The following is an 18,767-nucleotide window of genomic DNA, read 5'->3' as shown; positions in this document are numbered from 1 at the left end:
AGGGTGAAGGGAGATCCTCTTCTAATCCCTTTCAAGTGCACAAGTAAATATATGCAGAAAGATATCAACAATTTTGTAACAGAAAACTAGTCCTTCGGTACAGGAGAACTCAGAATGTGAGGGCAATGCAAAAAACTCGTGTCAGAACAATTTATAACTTCGATATTTTAATTGTGTGTACTTGGCTCTACATGAGTAGGATTTGCATGGGGTAGCTGGATGTGCTGCTATGTTGATTCTGGAGTGGAAGTATAGACCAATACAGTGTCTTATGTGTGAACAATGAGATGTAAAAGACGATCAGATATTAAAACACATTGAAATTTTATATTCTTTGCATTAATAGCCAATGACTTTGTGAATGAGCTGACAGCATGAAAATACCTCCAATTTTATATAACACAGAAGAAATTGTGTGTGAGCTGAAGAAGTGAACACTATTCTGAAAAAAGCTTCTTTGTGAAAATCATGTAGCAATGAAAGTAATAAAAGAGGAAAAAAGGTGTGCCAGGGTTACCAGAGAAACATAAAATCCTGGCGAAATACGGTGGGATGTGTCCCTGTTGTACTGGACACTGTCTTCACAGTGACCATGCAATTAAACACTTGGGGAAAGTGGCCTGAGCACGCTGTCATACTTCAGTCTGTTCTAAAGGCCATACTGAGTAGCACACAGTGCAGGAACTTTCACTTCAGACCCTCTCTCTGATTTCCCTTGTGCTGACAGCGTAGGATACAGTAAATCTGTTTGGATTATTAAAATAACTGCTGTATTGATATTTACTGTCTCACTCGTTAATACGATCCTGTTAAGTCCTTCTGGGGATGAGATCACAGATTTTTCTAAATAGCAGCTGCTGCATAGTTTGCTGAAATACCAGATTTAAGGGATGGGCTAAGGAAGACAGTGTTGATGAAAACAGATGGCCTTGTTGCTAACAATATACCTGAGCTCGCAAGCACTGACTGCTTGTGAAGGTGTAGGCAACCTTGTTGATCAAGAAGTGCTAGGACTGTTCAGTGAGGGTTTTGGTTCTGAAAGTTCCTGCTGCAGTTCCTCCCTGGCATTACTTGGAGTTAAACCCTGTCTACAGAGAAACAAAATTGGAGACACACAAGCACTTTGTGTGGTTATTGCTTCTGTTCCCCTTTATCAGAGTTTGATTACCAAAAAGCTCTGCAAAGAGAAACGCACATATCAGCCTCATAAAATTACAGAGAAACAAAAATAATGCATAATGTGAAGCACAACAATGTATAGTATTTGTCATTATGATTATTGACTGTATGAATTATGATTGCGCTTCCTGTGAAGAATTTAGCACAAGTTTTCTTTTTGTACTGTCTCACTGCCCATGGGGTAGGTATCAGTGATGAAGTGTGGCACCCTCTACTGTCTTTTGCACCACTTCTCCTCTGTCTGAACAAGCTTTCATTATCACCAGTTCCTGAGTCATTATGTGAGCAATCAAGTCAAATTATCTTGTGCACTGGCTCAGTTATCTGCTCATCTTTCAATTATTTACAAACATGAAATTACCAAGAAGCAGGCACTTAACTGGGCTAGGAATCAAAATGAGCAGGATGCTAATAGGATGTGCTGGGGAGATGCTGTTGTTTTCTGTTTTGATTTTCCAAACTGCATTCAGGCTTTTGTGCTAGTTTTACATGTGCAGCTTTGGTATACTTGCATATGTATGTATAATGATCATGATATGATATCAGATTAATTATTCTTCTATAGAAGCATCTATAAGTTAGGAGCGTAACTATAATCATTATTTACAAGTGTATTGAGTTACATTTGAAATATACTTTTCTGTAATAGTTCTATTATTTCAGTGATTCTTTTTTTTCTCCACTGGAAGTACTGAGAGTCTTCCTGACTCTGTAAACACGGTCCTTTGTGTTCTTACTTGAGATAATTTAATATCAAAAACCATCAAACTCATGTCTGCCTCCTACAAATGGGTATGCACATACATTTTCACAAATAGTCACTGTGTTGTGATCCCAAATCAAGATCAATATGAAGTCGGTTTGCCTGATGTCAGCCTTAATCTTAACTTTCACTTATCATCCTTTAATAAAGAGCTCTTCTCAGTCTCACTGGCAATTCCTACTGATAAAATTAGGCTTCATTCACTGCAGTTTAGCAGACTGAAACAAGGTTTTCATGTCTCTATAGCATGGTATAAGAGATGCTGACTTTTAGGCATGCTTTAGTTCCCTTTGGTGAATGCCACTTCACCTGTCTTTTGTAATGGCAGAGATGACAGAGGGAGGCTTCCTAACTGATCCCTTCCCTTCTGGCTTGGGTGAATTAACTCCCAAAGGGGGAGGATTCCCCACAGAATGATCCTGGTACCGGTGCTGTAGATGTGGTGCTGTAGATGCTCTACGTAGTGTGTGACAGGGCACTGCTTCCCTGTGTAGCAGGGCTCATCAGGAACTGCAGCCTGGCCTCCAAATCCAAATGCTTGCTCCCTTTTCAAAGGGAGGGCACGGTATTACTGTCAAGAGGTTCAACACTGTCAACCTGCAAGCTGTTAGGATGCCAGTATCTCTCATGAGACAAAGAAGGCAATTTCTCAAGCACCAAACAATAAACTGAAACTGCACAGTGTCAGCATATCTAGACTGTGCCTGCACTCCCCCATATTCCCAGTCTTCAGAATTGGGATTCCTGAAGCAATGTGTGAAAAGCAGCTAGCTGACAAGCACAGGGATATACATTTTATTCTTTCAGTTTCAAAGCTTCAAGGAAAAGATACGCATCTCTGCACTGCCGACACCGAGCCAAGAGTCTCGGTCTGAGAGAACAATGATATTTGTAATCCTCTGCTAAATGCAAATAAGTTCTGTGTCTGTCTTCTGGAGACTGCTTCCCTGAGTCAGTGGAGTTCATTTACATTTTGGTGACATCTACAAGAATTTTGCCAACACAGCTTATTGCTACAAACACTGTGTCAGTTCTGACATGTTTCTCTCCTGGGAGAATCCCCAGCATGGCTGTTAGAGCAGAGGCACGTGGCCAACCTGCTCCTGTCCTCACCTGGCACAGCTTCCACCACTGCTTTTTATGTACATAAATGCAGATATTTTTACAAATTCAAGTTCAAATTAATCCAACAGTCTTGGGGTCAGACATCTGAATTCACAGAAAACATATGTAATCCCTGCAATTGCCCTGAAGTTTGTTATAAAAATACGTGGAGCTCCCAGAAAACCACTCAGCAAAGCCCACATAGCTTTCATGACAGGCACAGTGTTACAAAGCTGGTGAAGAACTTCCTAGCACCTAGAACATGACCTAAGTTAGACACTGAGCTCCTCAGCCTTCCTTTCTCACACCGTCAGCACATACGTTTCTTTGGCCCTCCCAGCAGCAAACTGTGGCACAACTTCTGCTTCTCTCCTTGCAGAAAGGATGTCAGCAGCATTCAGTTCCTTTATAAACAGCATTTACGAGTACTGGGAATTACTGTTGTTTATGAGAGTCTAACAGTGCTGAGTAAGACAGATAAAAAGAAGATCTTGTTTACCGTTGCATATTTATATTTTGCCCTGCTTATGTATTTCTGTACAATATGCATGCATTTGCCACTGTGCTCTCTGAAACAAAGACTGGCAGCTATAAACAATATTGCAGTGCAATGATCTGAACAAACCTCTTCTGTTAGGCACTCATAAGAAACCAACCAAATCATTTCTCATGACTTAAGATGAATCTGAGTTGAGGACTTTAAGGAGGTTATATGACCCCTGGCTCTGCCAACCTTTTTCTACTTGCTCTCTATTCTTCATCTTATTCTCACTTCACTGCATATAGCATTTCACACTTAACTAATGTCTTGTAAATCTGGTGTGCCAAAAAGCTGGGTTCTGCTATTTCCTGAGAAAGATATTATGGACAGAGGAGTTGGGTCTCCATTCAGAAAAGTGCTTGTGTGCACACTTCATGTGCTTTAAATACCCCTGATTTTGTTCATAATAAACTCTCCAATTCAGAGACTGCTGAAATGTCTATTCAGAAACTACATCACTGTTTTACTCATGGGATACTCATGTGCTATGGGAACTGTATTTGTCTAGCTGATGGGCACTTTCTTAAGGCTACTGATTTCCATTTGTTATTTCTAATTTGTCTAGCTAGGAAATGAAGGGTGCCAGAGCCATGCAGGCTCTGTTTATTTACTATAAGCCCAACTTCTTTGCACATTATTTTCTAAAACCTCTATTCCCTACAGTTGCAAAACAGGAGCTGTCAAACTAAAGATGCATAACACCGATAAAGTCTGATCTAACTAACAGTTACTTGAAGGCTATTTCAGTTACGTCTGGTGTTTGTTTCTGCTTACAAAAGTTGGTAGTATATGAGCAGGCAACATTTACAAATACTGGTCCTCAGCAAGCAGTGTAATATGTATCAAATGAAACTTCTCGTCAGTAAATAGAAAGGAAGGATGTACTGGATGAACATAAATGCACAGGAAGAAGCTGCCTTTCAAGTTGATCTCTAGAAAGGATAAATAGAAGATACAGAAGAGGAGGATGTTGCCATTAGATTTGCTAATCCAGTCTGGAATAATGTAGTACATTACATTCCGAATCAAATCCAGCAACTACATTTTAGTATGCAATAAGCCATGTACTGCTGTAACAGGAAAGCTCCATATAGTAATTGCCACAGCAGTCTAAATTCTCCTAATGAAACAAACAGACTTCATGAATGCTCCAAAGAACTGAAATCTAACTCGAGGCCAAAACATCGACTTGTGACTAAGCAAGCAGAGAAAAAGTAAGAGTAACATGCTGCAGTGAATTCTGAACTTAACTGCAAGATCGTTAAAACCATCATCGCAATGAGCAATTTGCCAATTAGTTAACAAGATTATAAAACTGATTTGCAACAGCACCCCCAAACAGAAGGCAGTTTTTTTGTTTGTTTGTTTGTTTTTCCCCTTTACCTCTCATCATCTTTTTGGGATGCTGAAGTCTGTGCCCTAATAGAGAAGCTTGTGCTACAGAGGTATTTCTGAATATAAGGAATAGCATTATGTTGCTTTTTAAAGGTGTTACGGTGCCTATAATATAGTGATTTTCAAAGCTGATAAGTACAGTTATGTACATTTATAAGGCAAAGAAGTGAAATTAAAGTAAAAAGAAATGACTTCTCAGGACAAATTGGCAGAACCAGGACAGATGGGTTCTCTCATGTTTGGAGTTCTTTCCTGCAAGACAGTGCCCTGCCATGCTTCTCATCTGCGTTTCTTTAATAGTCACTAAAACCAGGCTTTACTGTCTATTTCAGTGGTGCATAGCAGTACCATACAGATGAACACCAAATATTTGCCCATTTTTGGAACTTTACCTAGCAGCTTACTTTAGGAATAAACATGTTCCTATTTGGGCAGTAATAACAGATTGGAGACAGCTTCAGCACAAGTTGAACCTCTGTGAAATCATCTTCATGAGTTCTTGTCCCTTTCCACTGACAGACCAAACAAAGTCCCACTCATATGGGAAATACATAAAAAATACATACAGGTAATATGAGACACAAAAAGACAGCTGAAAAGTTGGTATGTGTGTGAGCCTCTACTCTAAAGTGGCTGCTGGAAGCAGAAGAGTACGTGAGGCAAATACATCCAAAGTGCCACAGGTCAGCACTATTTTGCTGCTTGTATTTTCTGAAGAAATATGTGGTTAGCCTTTGAGCAAAGATTATACATTTGATTTCCTCTTATGGCAAGGGAAATATTAGCTTGTTTTCTCAACTGGAACAAATCTATGCATTGCTTCTCAGGGCAGCTTCACTTTAGTTCCCGCAGTACAATGCTTTTGTTATGACAGCCATGGTTCTGTCTTTGATTCAAGGGGATTTAATGGCAAAAAATCACTGTCAGTCAGTTTCAGAAAAGGGAGCATAAGAAAGAGAAAGGGAGAGAAAGAGAATAAAGATGCAAGAATACAGTTGATTCTGGCTTGCTGATACAGGAAGGACAGTCAAATACATTCACACTTTAAATAGTTGATGCTCTTCCCCATTAGACTGAATTTCATGGTAGCTGCACATTAAATAAAATACTTCTGTGTTAGTGTTTTGACTCTTAAATGCTAAAATTAAGCTCCCAGAGTATGCTATGAAAAGAACTACTTCATCTCTGCGAGCTGAGGAATTATGGAGAAACCTACTTTACAGTGGGAGAAACCACCATTTCTGAGGTTCTGCTTACCTGCATAGCTCTTCTCCTATTTGCGTGGTGGTGTCACTGACACAGGAAGTCCCCATTACAGGCACTACTGTGCCTCATTTTATAAATGCTATTTTATTCCAACCCAATGCCTATGTAAGCGAATTCATTATATTAAGTTAGGTGTTAATGGCACAGTGAACAGGAATCATTTCCCTTTTATCTATCATTAATTTGCTTCTGTGACTGCTGCACTGCCAGTGTTTAAAAACCAGATCTCACACACTCTTCTTGGATTCTGACAAACCCAAGATCTCCTGGAGTAAATGTACGTTTCCCTTGCCAGTGCTCACAGTGTGGGGCAATCAGACAACCCCAGATGTAACTGTGTATCTTTCCATACAGGTTTCCTTTTGGTGCTGATATTGTAACAGGCCTGGCTGCTGGTCAGTAGGATTAGCACACAACATAGTTGCTTTGGCACCTGCCTTGTCTGAAACATTCCTGCGCCTGTAAGGTACAGATGAAGTGATGGATGTTAGTGCCTTGCTGGATGACACTGCTCTCAAGTTCAGCTGTGAATTGAAAATCAGCCTTTCCATGGAAAAATAATGAATCTCTCCTCTGGGCAGTTTGTGATTTGTGAGCACTTCTGTAACCATTGCAAATCATCTGTTGGTTTTGTGGTTTGGAGCTCTTAAATCTGTAAAGTGTTCAGAGCAAACCTCTGACTGACAGTATTTGCCAGCTGTCACTGCTGTAGCTTATTAGTGCTGAATGGACAGCTTTGCATTTAGAAAAAATAGGTTTTTACTTGTATTAAAAAGAGCTGGTTGCCGCTTATTTCCTACTTCATGCACACTTTCATGGAAGGGCAGTAAATAATGCATATTTCTGTCAGATGGATGTTGCTGAAAGGTTTTCACATGATCCAGGCAAGATACAGGACCATTAGAACTGTTGTGTTCACACAGATCTTCCACCACCACACCACACGTTGCCACAGAAAATCCCATGACTAGCTCTAATCTCTCCTGATATTGTTAACAGCTAAAGCAGAAACTGAGGTCTTGCCTCCCTTCAGGCCTTGTGTCTTCTTGTGCACGCTAACTGTTGTCCTTCTGTAGGCTCAATAATAAGCTTATGATCCTTCCATGCTCCACAGACCTGGAGCCTGCTCTGTTTAATGACTGTGATCAGTTCTACAGAGTGTTGTATTATGCCTGATCTCCACTGCAAAGCCAGCTTGCATGTCAAGCATGGATATGCAGGTTAAGCAGTTGGAGCTGAGCAGCTCCTGCCTGCACTTTGCCTTCAGCTCTCTTGTGTCTGGAGGATGCCACGTGCCAGGCTTACCCCTGGAAATCAGGTTTCTGTTCTCTTTCCTGTTCCCAGAGCAGTCAGTCTGCTTTCTCTGTATTAATGTCTGGAATTTCTGTAGAATTGTGGCTATGGCCTTTTGTGTACAGGGTTAACTCAGAAACCAAATTCAACACGTTTCTGGCAGGTAATTAGTGACGGCAGTATGTGATCAGTCCCACTTGTAATGTCTAAAAGTATTTGTGCTCTTAGATGTTGCTAGATACAAAATGGATATATGTTAAAAAGAATATATCAGTTAAAACTGTAGCTTGAAATGACCAAGTAAAACTTAACAAGAAAAAACAGGAACAGAAAAAGCTTAGAAGTTTGCTTGTAAATGGCTACTGCTGGGATTACAACACACAGTTTGTGTGTTTCATCAGAAATCCTCCAAGTCATCTTTCAACTTTTGTGACAAAAAAAAATGGCTGAGCCTCTGCAGCACTTGCAGCAATCACCTTATGATGGGCTAACTGCACTGGGTATTGCTGACCTGACGTACTGCTTCCCTCTGCTCTGTTCCCCAGATGTTGCTCTGATCTCCTGCTGCGGATTTATTCACGCTGCCATTTTAGAGAGCAGGGTGCCCAGCCAACCCTGCTCTGCAGAGCTGCCAGTGCCTAATTGATTCTGGCAATGACGCCTGCCCTTTTTTAGGCTTCTTAATTTTATTTTTCCAACTGGCATTTCAGAGCAGCATCCTTCACAATACATTAGCTTAATGCATTTTGATCTGAACCAAATATTCCATTCCCACTACCACTGATATTTGTTTACTATTCCACTTGCAATCAGCATGTAGAATAATGATTTAGATGTAAGTAAATAAACCTATAAATATCCATATCCTTGCAACAGGAAAACTAAACCAAATCTCCTGCATGCAACAGTGTAGTGCTGCAGACAGATTCAGTGATAAAATGGATCCACATTTGCAGGAGTGTGCCCTGCTTTGGAGGGCAGGGTGACTCACTGGAGCATGTCAGCTGGATGGACATGTAGTCCCGGCCACAGTCCTTCCTGTAGCGGCAGCGCAGCCAGTTGGAGAGGCAGAGCCCGGTGCCACACTGCAGTTCCTCCTTCTTACATGGCAGAATGCTCTGCTCATCTGCAAGGGAGAGAAACAACTGGTGACTTTGTGTAACAGCTCCTTCCCGAGTAACACAGCTTTGTGTTTACTGAAAGTCAGTCCACCTCATTTTTAATGTCCTCTGAGGGGGTGCAAATGCTCTCTTCGTTGTTAGATGTGAGAAAGGTCAGAGACCCGACCAAATGCCTCCTAGCCTGTTGTTTCTGATCATTTAAATAGTGCTGGAGACAGCTGAGCTTTGGGTGAAATACAACAAAGAAATTATGAGGGCATCGTGTTCCAGAGCCTCCTGCATTACTTACGTGCTCTAACATCCAAAACAAAGCAATCCATCTTTGCCCCAGCTTAATACACACAGAGGGAAAAAAAAGAGAATTTGCTATCTTGCATAAGTCTGAATTGTGGCTTCTGTCGTACATAGAACTTTTTCACAACCCCTTACCAGTTTGACAGTTATCCAGGAAAAGAGAGTATAGAAAGAAAGAATATTTTTCAAAGAATGTTATTCATGTTTGTTGTTTTTTTGTGGGTGTTTTGTATGACATTTTACTAGTGCTGCTATTGAACGTGGACTTCTGTAATGGTAGATAAAAGGCAGCTGTTTTCTGACAAGTGCGTCTGCGTGTGTAAAAGAAAGTGTTGACATCATTTTGTTGTACAGTTTTGTTAGGCCTTCAAATAATGAGGGGCAGAAGTAGAACAGAAAGAAAACTTCATTAATGACAGAATAAAAAGTATTGGAAGTTTGGCAAGGAAGACCTCTGTGCTGAAAAACTCCTCAGAAATCACCTTTAAATCTCCCTAGGTACTACAGCTTTATTCAGGTTACTTTGAATGAACCATCTAAAACATTCCAAATACAGGCAAGTAAAAGTTCAAACCTGACTCAAACAACACCAGCTCCTGAAAGCAAACATGCAGAGGGCCACGTTACAATTGGTGCCCAACGGAACACCGTCAATTCCACTAAATCAGGTTTGTGTTAGCTCTCCTGTGTTTATAATTCAGAGCTTTTTTTTGTTAGCCTTCATAGCTGCAAAATCCTGCAGCGAGGAGTAATTGGTCATGATTTCCAATTCTCCACGCAGCTGCTCCAGTGGAAAATGTCAGTACCCCAAATGCATTTATAAATATTGCTGGCATTGACAACATAATGTTGCAGTAAGTCTTTGATTGTATGCTTGTACCTGGCAGCTCTGCAGTCTGGAGCCCAGCAATCAGATCGTACTGTTCTGTGCTCTTGGAATACCTTGCAGTACATTTCCCAAATGGCTGCTGTGCTCGGGGTGGCCATCTCAAACAATCTTTGGGTAACATGGAATAGAGTTCCCTGCAGTTAAGGTTGTGGGGATTCCTGTCTGTGTTTCTCAATGAATAAAAATATTATAGAATCAGCAGCTATGCAATCATTATTTCGTGGTACAAAACATTGTAGAAGTAGAACAACTTTGTTAACTTTAGACTGTTTATATTGTCATTGCAAATATTAAGAAGGCATTCATCTCCAAGAAAGTGATGTCAATGAAAAAACATTAACAAATTCATTAAAACAGTCAGTCCCAGAATGCATCTCATGAACACATTCATATTTTCCTTAAAGTCCACTTAGTTCATCAGCTAGTTTGAAGTTGCCCTAATTATTGTAATCCTCTTAGAACTTTGCTGCAGTCGTGTATATCTTTCTTGTTCAGACTCTGTGTTAGTTGGATACAATTCTCATACACCAATGGCTACAATTTCATCCCTTTTTGGTATAAGAAATTTTCCTGCAGTTCCGTTCACATGGCATCAAATTCTTGTTTCACTTTACTGGTACTTTAAAGTGACTTGGAAGCAGATGCCTCTCTGGTCTCTTCCAGAAGCAATTCCTGAATTTTGTAGGCCACCTTGGGATGCGCACCTTATGAAAATGTTAGAAAACCACTGCGATGTTTTATTATCTTCAGGGAGAACTACCAGTGTTGTAAACTGTAAGAAACATTATGGCAGATGCAATTCTTTGAGCTAAAAAGCAGTGGGGGACAATAACAGTAAAAGAAGAGTATGTGTATACAAACCTATCCCCAAAAGCTACATGCCCTAGGTATAGCAAAAGTAAAATATGTCTTTTGTGAACCCAGATAATGCAAATTCCAACCATTCCCAAGGGAAGCTGCAAAATACCCACTAAAACTTGGGGACAAAAAATAGACAAACATTTTGTGTTAGGAATACATGGAAGTCCAGACATCATGGAGCAGTTGTGGACAGAGGAAGGCAAAAATTGGTCCTTAGCACTGACTGAACCAATAGTAATGTTTAAATTCTAGATAATCACATTTCTTTTGTAGAGTACAGATAGAAACATCATCTTGGAAAGTAATGCCTTTTCTCACAAAAGAAACTGTCTTGGTAGAAGCTAGAGCATGGTATTTTGTCTTTTAAGTACAGCTTGCCTTGAGATAAAATAGTTTTGAGAACAGTTTTTCCTGTGGATGGCAGGGAGCTAACAAAGTCTCCTCCAGAGACACACTTCCCAATTCTAAGCCGACCTGGTCCAACCCAAATGTCCCACGCTGGTGATGGCAGTTTTCAGGGGCTCTATTCCAAATCAGTACACATTTGAATGAATTTATGAAGTTCACATTTGTAATTTAAGAATGTGAAAATGATCACATCAAATTTAGCTTAAGGTGCAGTCCTTTTAGAAAATGTCCTTGTATGTACTTTTCAACTGTGTATTTTCCTTCAAACTGTCTTGCAAAATTAAAAAAGAAGTCAAAAACCATCACATTTACCATAAGGGACAGTGCAGTATGAAAAAAAAACCAACAAATTTTTGTTCTAGATGTGTCCAGTTTGTGCTCTCCCTATATGTTATGATGGTTTCCGATTGGGACTGAGGTGAAGCAGTGTACCATACAACATGTACCCCAGCACACAATGGTATGAATACACTGTAATTGTTTTGTCAATCTGCTATTGAATGGCCTGTATTCTTTCTAAAGGAACATCTGAATTTACCAGCATATTTAGTATGAGGAGTTGAATATTGGTGTCGTTTAATGTCCATTTCAAATTATACTTAAGAGTCAGTCATCCCAAATAGCTGCTTTTTGTTTCTGTCTTTGCAGTGTGTGTGTGTGCCAAGTAATGGGCAGATACCCATCCAGGAGCTTGGAGCACCTGCCTTTCTCCTTAGATTGCTGTGCAATCCAAAGCAATGAATGTCTCTGTCACTGTTTTTCTCTTCCAGCCTTTTGTCTTATCTCGACACCTGCAATCTGGATGGACAAGGCCAATTGCTCTGTTCAGTTCAGGACCCGACATGATAAAGCCTTAGTTTTAGTTGGGTCTTCTACGCGTCCATTGCACTGATAGAAGTAGTCCTATCACAGTTCTGCAAGTAAATCAGCATCAAGTGAATGTGCTGAAAACCTGTATAGATCATATGCTTGGAGAGCTGTTTCCCTTAAACCATGAGACTAAAAAAGATTAATTTCCAAGAGGAGAGATTTAAAAGCAAAACTTGATGAAACTGCATGTATTGAACTATTTATTTATATATCCCTTGTAATGCAGGAAAACAATTCTGAAAGGAAGATCCTAATTGTAATGATAAAAATAAAGGGATTAACATGCTTGCAACTGAATGATGGAAGCTTACAGAGGCCAGGGAAAGCGTGTGTGGTACAAGCAAGATCTGCAGGAAGAATAGGTGGTGATCAAGTGGCTTTGGCTGGAATGTCTTCCAGCAAAGTATTTTCACACAGGCTCTTGGAGACTGTAGGTTTCTTAATGTCATATAATATCATCAGTTAAAACAAAAAGTCTGAGGGAGTGCAGGAAGTTGTTGCAAAATACGTATTGTTATAGGTGTGAACAGTGTATACAGCACTCATTTTTATCACATGTATTAAGATCTGGAGCTAAATTGACAATTTGCATAAATGCTGTTAGAGCCTACGGAATTGTTTGCTTCCGCCAGCTCTCAATTTGAAGCCAAACTTCCAGAGCATCTGAAGACAGTTACTTCTAAGACCACAAAAGCTCATGATCTGTCTGCCTCTCAGCATCATATGAGAGGTGTCTGGGCATCTACTGCACTGAACATCTAGCTCAAATACAGTCATTATACAGTAACAAAATGATGGACTGCCTGAGCTAATGGTGCTCAGCAGCTCCAGAACATCTCCCCTTGTACTTATTTGAGATGCTTTTCAGTCTAACTCCTTCTAGCTATTTGTTCAGCTCTCTTTCAAAAACTAAGCCATTATTACCATTTATTCAGTAGGGAGCAAGGCTGGACTCTAATCTGTGTACTTCTGCACAATAGTTTCACAGGAATGAATTCTAGTTTGTTGTTCTCTTCACGAAAAAATTAAATCAGGCATGGGAGGTAGGGTGGGGAGAATCTACTGAAACCAAGGTCTTTGGTCTTTGAAACCAAGGGAAAACGAACCATTTGGTGTTGTCAGCCTACATCCTCATAAACGAGGCTGGGAAACTGTCAGGCTTGGTGAGAAACAGATACCTTCCTAGTGTGGATTCCAGACTAATAAATTAAAACCATTCTTGATGTGAGTAACTGAGATGATACCCAGCCATCATAAAATAAATCGATGGAAGAAAGATACTGAGCAAGATGTGACTTACTAGGGGAGAAGAATAAAGAATTCCAAGTTGTACTTTTGGAGGCATTTGAACACCTTTTACTTGTCCGCATTTGGAGTGAGGAAACTGGGCTGCATATTTAAGTGAAGGGATAAGGGAACCTCTGTGCTGCCTTCAGAAGACATCTGTGCTTTGAGGAAAAATCACTGAAAGGAAATTAAGAGTAGATTGTTACAGGGTCTAAACTTTGTTGGGTGTTTGGGGGAGAGGGGCAGTGTTCTTAGAGCACATCCCTGAGCCTGGCTGCAGTGCTTGTGTACAGAAAGCCACAGCATGAGCCTGTTTGTTCCTTCTTGGCTTGGTGAGATAATGCTGCACAGGAAGAGCACAGGTTTGAATGTGGGAGTCTTAAGGCCAAATGTTAAGCACTCTGCATACTTTGTACTTCTGTTTGTCTCAATTCAGGCATCCAAACCAACATTTCACAAACCTCTGAGCACTCCTTGTACTCTGAGATGTAACAGCTGGGACAGTATAATCCAAAACAGTTATCAGAAAGACACACAAATCTTTACATACATAATTATATTGTCACTTTCTAGCTATAAAGAAGCCACATTCTTCAAATAGCTGATATGTATGTAGTGAATCACTGAAGGTATCATTGAAAACCGGTTGGTTTGTTTTCTTTTACCTGACTTTAAAATATGCTTCTTTACATTATAAGGGACTCTCAGTCCTCTGAGGGGGAGTGGTGTGTGCAGGATGGAGGGTCCCAGCTAATCCCCACTGCTGGCTGCAGCCCCCACAGCACTGGGTGCTTCACTGACAAACTGCAGACAGCGGCTGCGGTTCTGACTGCTTGTTAATAATGACTACTGCTTACAACCATCAGTATTGTTTCATTCTTTTGTCAAGGGGTGTGGACATACTTGTGTGGTTCCTCTCGCATGTGTGGCTTTCTGCTGAAGGACAGGCAATGCCACGGGCAGAGCTGGCTCTTACAGTGTTCTATTTCAGAAAACTTCTATGTAATAAATACCAAAGTCAGTCATAAGAAGAGTGGAAGGAAGGCAAATGTCTGCATTTTATTTCAGTGATTGGAAGTAATTTTTTAGCCACATTACATTAGCGAGTGCCAAAATGCTATCAGTTTTGACTGATGTGCTCAATATGTAGACCAGTTGCAGCAGCTATGTGTTAATTTGTTGTGGGAGAAAATGCTGAGTATTTAAAAAATATATATCAAACTAGCTGTGCCTGAGGCCAAGTTGTGTGGCTCTGTTGCAGGCAGGTCTTTCACCCATCTCTGTTTTGTCTGTGTGAAGATCCCAGCTTCTATTAACTCCGTTGTTTCCTTGGTCAGGAGGAGATTTGCTTGTTCACAGATTGATGTTTATCTGCCAGAGGACTTCAGCTACATTATTCCTACAGCTGTACACAGGTGTGAGCATGCGTTAGTGCAGTTAAAACATAAGGAGAAACTACTTACAGAGGCTGGAGTTGCTGCCTATCCCAATGCGGATGGAGCTCCCAGAGACGAGGAGAAGATGGAAGAAAAGAACTGTGGAGGGAAAGAAAAAGTCCTTAATAGCTGTTGGGTTTCGGTTTGAAGCAGATGTCAGAGGAGACGCTGTATGTCCGTGGGCACAGGGCAGCATTACACATCTCAGATGTGGATGTGCACTCCGATCGCACTTGAATGGGGGCAGAAGAAATGAACAAGGAGTTGCTTCATACTTCCAGGAATCCCCCCCGGTCCGAGAAATTTTGTGAGTTAGGGCTTTTATGCTCCTGAGGTTCAAAGCCCCGTGTACAAACAGCACTGTGTTATGTAAATATGGTAATTGTTGTAAGTCATTCCCAGCCACCGCGACGGGCACCTGCCGCTGTCAGCCAGCCACCGCTTCCCGCTTTGTTTGAGCACACCTTGAATGCACCAGGCACGTGCGTGTGGCAAACCGGCTCCGAATGAATCCATTGTAAAATCTAATACACACGCTCCGCCTGTGCATTTAAGCGTTAACATTTATAACTCGCACTTCAAAGATACACACTTGGACTCCACAAAATACACGCGGGTAAGACGTGCCCTAAATCACTGCCGCTCAGTGCCCGCCGTTACCCAGAGGGGCCCGCGGGCAGCAGCACCTCCCTGCCCGTGGCCGCAGCGCCTTCCCCCAACGGTGCTCCGCTGCGGGCACTTCTTTGGGGGGTTCCCGCAGCACCAAGTTCCCGCGGCCGCCCCCGCTCCGCTGCCCCCCGCCGCGGGGACGCTCCACGCGCGGCCCCGCCGCTCCCCGCCTTACCCCAGCCCGCGGCGGCGGCCGCTGTCTCCATGCGCCTCGGCCGCGGCTCCCCGGCGGCGGGCGGGCGGGCGGGCGGCGGGGCGGGCGCAGCCGCCGCCTCCTCCTGCGTGCGGGGCCGCGGCCGGTGGCCGCGGGCGAGGGGCGGGCGGAGGCGGCTGACCTCCTCCCCCCGAGCGCCGGCCGCCTCCGCTCCCCCTGCCCGGCCCTGCCCGCCGCCGGGGCGCGGGGCGCGGGGCCGCGCATCTGGGAGGGCCGGGCCCGGCCGCGGGGGTGCCGACGCGGCGGGTTCGGGGCGGCCCCGCGTCTTCCCCGCCCCTCTGGTGTCCCCGGGAGAGGGAGGGAAGGAGGGAGAGAGAGCGCCGGGGGGCGGCTGCGGGAAACCGAGCGCGGCGCTGCGGGCGGCTGGGGCTGCGGGCAGCCGGAGATGTGCGGCGAGTGTAAGGGCTGAGAGCCCCTTAGGACGAGACGTAATGGCCTCAAGTTGCGCCAGGGGAGATCCAAGTTGAGTATTAGGAGAAATTTCTTCTCCGAAAGAGCGGTAATGCGGTGGTGCAGGCTGCAGGGAGTTGGTGGAGTCACTGTTCCTGGAGGTGTTCAGGAAATGTGAAGACGTGGCACTGTGGGTCGTGGTTTAGTGGGCATGGTGGGGATGGGTCGGTGGATAGACTTAGTCTTAGAAATCATTTCCGACCTTAGTTATTCTATGAAAGCCGTCTCCAATAGGGAGATCCAGTTATTACTGAGATCCCCAGTGATGTTCCTCATTACAAATGCTAAGTTCCACAGTGCTGGAACCACACACAACAGAACCACAGTGGTACTGGTGTTCATGAACTTTCACAATGGATCATTGTGGTAAGAAAAAGTAAAAAAAAAAGCAAAATTATTTGCTGCTTTGGTAAAGAGTGTGAGAAATACAGCCTCTTGGTGTTGCCATTCAACAGCACTTCGGACTGATCTAGGTAGGAACTGTGTAGTACTGGCAGTACCTTTCTCTCATCCACATGAAGCAGACAGTGCAGAGTGCTCCCATATACACTGCCCTGAGAGAGCAATGCAGCACACAGCTGTGGGGCAGCTCCATGCTGGCCGTGATTTTGTGGCCTCTGAGCAGTTCCCTCCTGTTGCAGTGGCTGTGCAATCCACACCTGGGCTGTTTCATTTCCCCCTGGGTCAGAAGTGTTGGCTGCAGAGGTATAATGAAGTTTAAGGTCAGTAGAAAGCTTGTGAACTCTAAGGTCCTCCTGTAAGAAGTTAGATGCTCTTATTGATCCCTTCTTTCTTTTTTTATTATCATTTATTTTTATTCCAGGCAAGCATTTTAAGCGTGTCTCAGGTGGTTGAAGAGGTTACTGGAAATTTATCAGTATATTTCATTGTAGCTCAGCAATTCTTGTGCTTTTTGCCAAAATCTTCGTATCTCAGATGTAATTAACTCATCACTATATATTAATTTTATGATTAGTAACCCATCAGATTGTTCGATTCCTTGAAAGGTTCTTTCTTTACCACTTCATTAGCTGGAAGCCACTTGACTTCCTTTTGGGGCCCTTGGTCATCTGGTTGGGCATCTGGTTGTCAGCTCTGACAGGCGGGCTGGCTGCCTGCTGGCTTACTGGATTCCCCAGTGAAGAGTCAATTGTGTATGTAACATTGTGCTTAACAATATTAAGATTGTTTCTCCACCTTAAATTTCAATATTTCCAATGTTCAGCACTTATGCAGATTTTGGTGATGACATCTTTCCCAAACACTGCCTCATGTGTAGCCAGCATCCGCATTAACCTTGATTCGAGCAGGCTGCAAGCCTCGTGTTTGGCTGCAAAATCTATTCTCAGACAATGAAAAGAGCTGACAAACTGAGAATATACAGGTAGCTGACTTCGAGTTCTGGGGCAGCAACTTCACATTTGGCAAACGTTTTGCTCACTTTCCTGATTTCCAACTCTGCAGTGTGTATGGAGGTGTGACAGAATTTTACCTTCTCACTCCATGCGCTCCACCTTTGCTTCAGTCATGCTCCTGAGCCACACCAGTTGTTGGGCTGAGGTCAGCCCTCACACTTTGGGCAGTACCCCAGCAGCAGTGTCTGCCTGCAGCAGCGGTTCACAGCTGCTGTGTCTCCTCTGAATGGTGTCACTTTCTTGAGGAATTTTTCTCCCAAGCTCTTGAAATCAGGAGCGTGTGAGGCAGGAGCTTGGGTACATTTTTGTAAGGTCTGGGATGGCACTCGTTGTAGATGGAAGTTTACAAAGTGGTGGTTGTTTTCCCACGTACTACTAAAAGGCAGTCTGTGTGAGAAGCCTTGCTGAAGGCTGATATTCTTGGATGATTCCACATTTCCTTTAATCCAGGGATGCTATTACAGACCTGCACAGATAGCAGAACCCAAACATACTCATCCTGCTTCTCAAAAATATTTAAACTGTAAAAAACACCCTCATTTTGGCATGGAGGATCTGAATGCCTAATTTTTATTTTGAAATTAATTTTTGTGAAAAACGGCAGCATTTTGTTTGACATTTTATTTTCAGAGATTTTTTACATAGTTTTCTTTTTTTAAAAAGAGAGCAGCTGCACAGATTGATATGTGTGGCATAAATTTGTGCAGTCATGTGCCTTTCCCACTGATCTCAGGGAACTGTGCAGCAGTGAAGGCTGAAAGGGGCCTGGAGGGACCTGGCTCATCCTCTGCTGACAGCAGCCCCAGGACAGGGGTGTGCAGAGCCCTGGCCTGCCAGGCAAGGGCATCTCCCAGGTGTGAGACTGCCACCCTTTGGGCCCTATCCCAGTGATAACTGTGCTGGTAGAGAGGTTTTCCATGCATCTCCATAGAACTATCTGTTCATATGGTTTCACACTGAGCTGGTTTCTGGCAGTGAAGATCCTTTGAAATGTCAGTGTAATGGCGCTAAGCGATGCATACGTTGATGTTGCACTGTATATTGTTCGATGTAAGCACCGTGTGACATTTGATGGGCTCAAAATAGAACACCTAGCCCTGAACTGACACGGGAGAGGAACAGGTTTGCTGATTTCAGGTTCAAGATAACTCCTATTTGCCACATGTATGAAATCATTCCACTGCCTATGAGTCCACTTCCATGAGTGTAGTGAGTTGGGTTAACCTTGTGGGGATGGATTTCATTTTATGTTTAATGGAAGAGTCTGAGATATTGCATGCATATCATGGCCTGGATATTAGCATAGCCACTG

General features: G+C 42.8%; 2 protein-coding genes across 2 annotated transcripts in view; both read right to left on the bottom strand.

Moving 5' to 3' along the window:
- BEAN1 (brain expressed associated with NEDD4 1) overlaps positions 1-15,744 on the bottom strand; it is a 39,133-nt gene extending 23,389 nt beyond the window's left edge. Inside the window, exons 1-3 of the mRNA XM_065733140.1 lie at positions 15,552-15,744; positions 14,735-14,806; positions 8,533-8,667 (exon numbers count right to left, since the gene is read on the bottom strand). Coding sequence (XP_065589212.1) covers positions 8,533-8,667; positions 14,735-14,806; positions 15,552-15,582 — 238 coding nt within the window. The 5' untranslated portion in view covers positions 15,583-15,744. The remainder of the gene's footprint in view (positions 1-8,532; positions 8,668-14,734; positions 14,807-15,551) is intronic.
- CMTM3 (CKLF like MARVEL transmembrane domain containing 3) overlaps positions 1-18,106 on the bottom strand; it is a 73,000-nt gene extending 54,894 nt beyond the window's left edge. Inside the window, exon 1 of the mRNA XM_065733143.1 lies at positions 18,097-18,106. The gene's annotated coding sequence lies outside the window, so the exon portion shown is untranslated. The remainder of the gene's footprint in view (positions 1-18,096) is intronic.
- Between the last annotated feature and the right edge of the window lie 661 nt (positions 18,107-18,767).

Source organism: Cyrtonyx montezumae, unplaced genomic scaffold, assembly GCF_038088225.1.
Source record: "Cyrtonyx montezumae isolate F1298 unplaced genomic scaffold, pur_monq_1.0 scaffold_17, whole genome shotgun sequence".
In the NCBI taxonomy this organism is placed as follows: domain Eukaryota; kingdom Metazoa; phylum Chordata; class Aves; order Galliformes; family Odontophoridae; genus Cyrtonyx; species Cyrtonyx montezumae.
The sequence above is the reverse complement of the archived record's forward strand: the minus strand, read 5'-3'. Positions and strand labels throughout refer to the sequence as shown.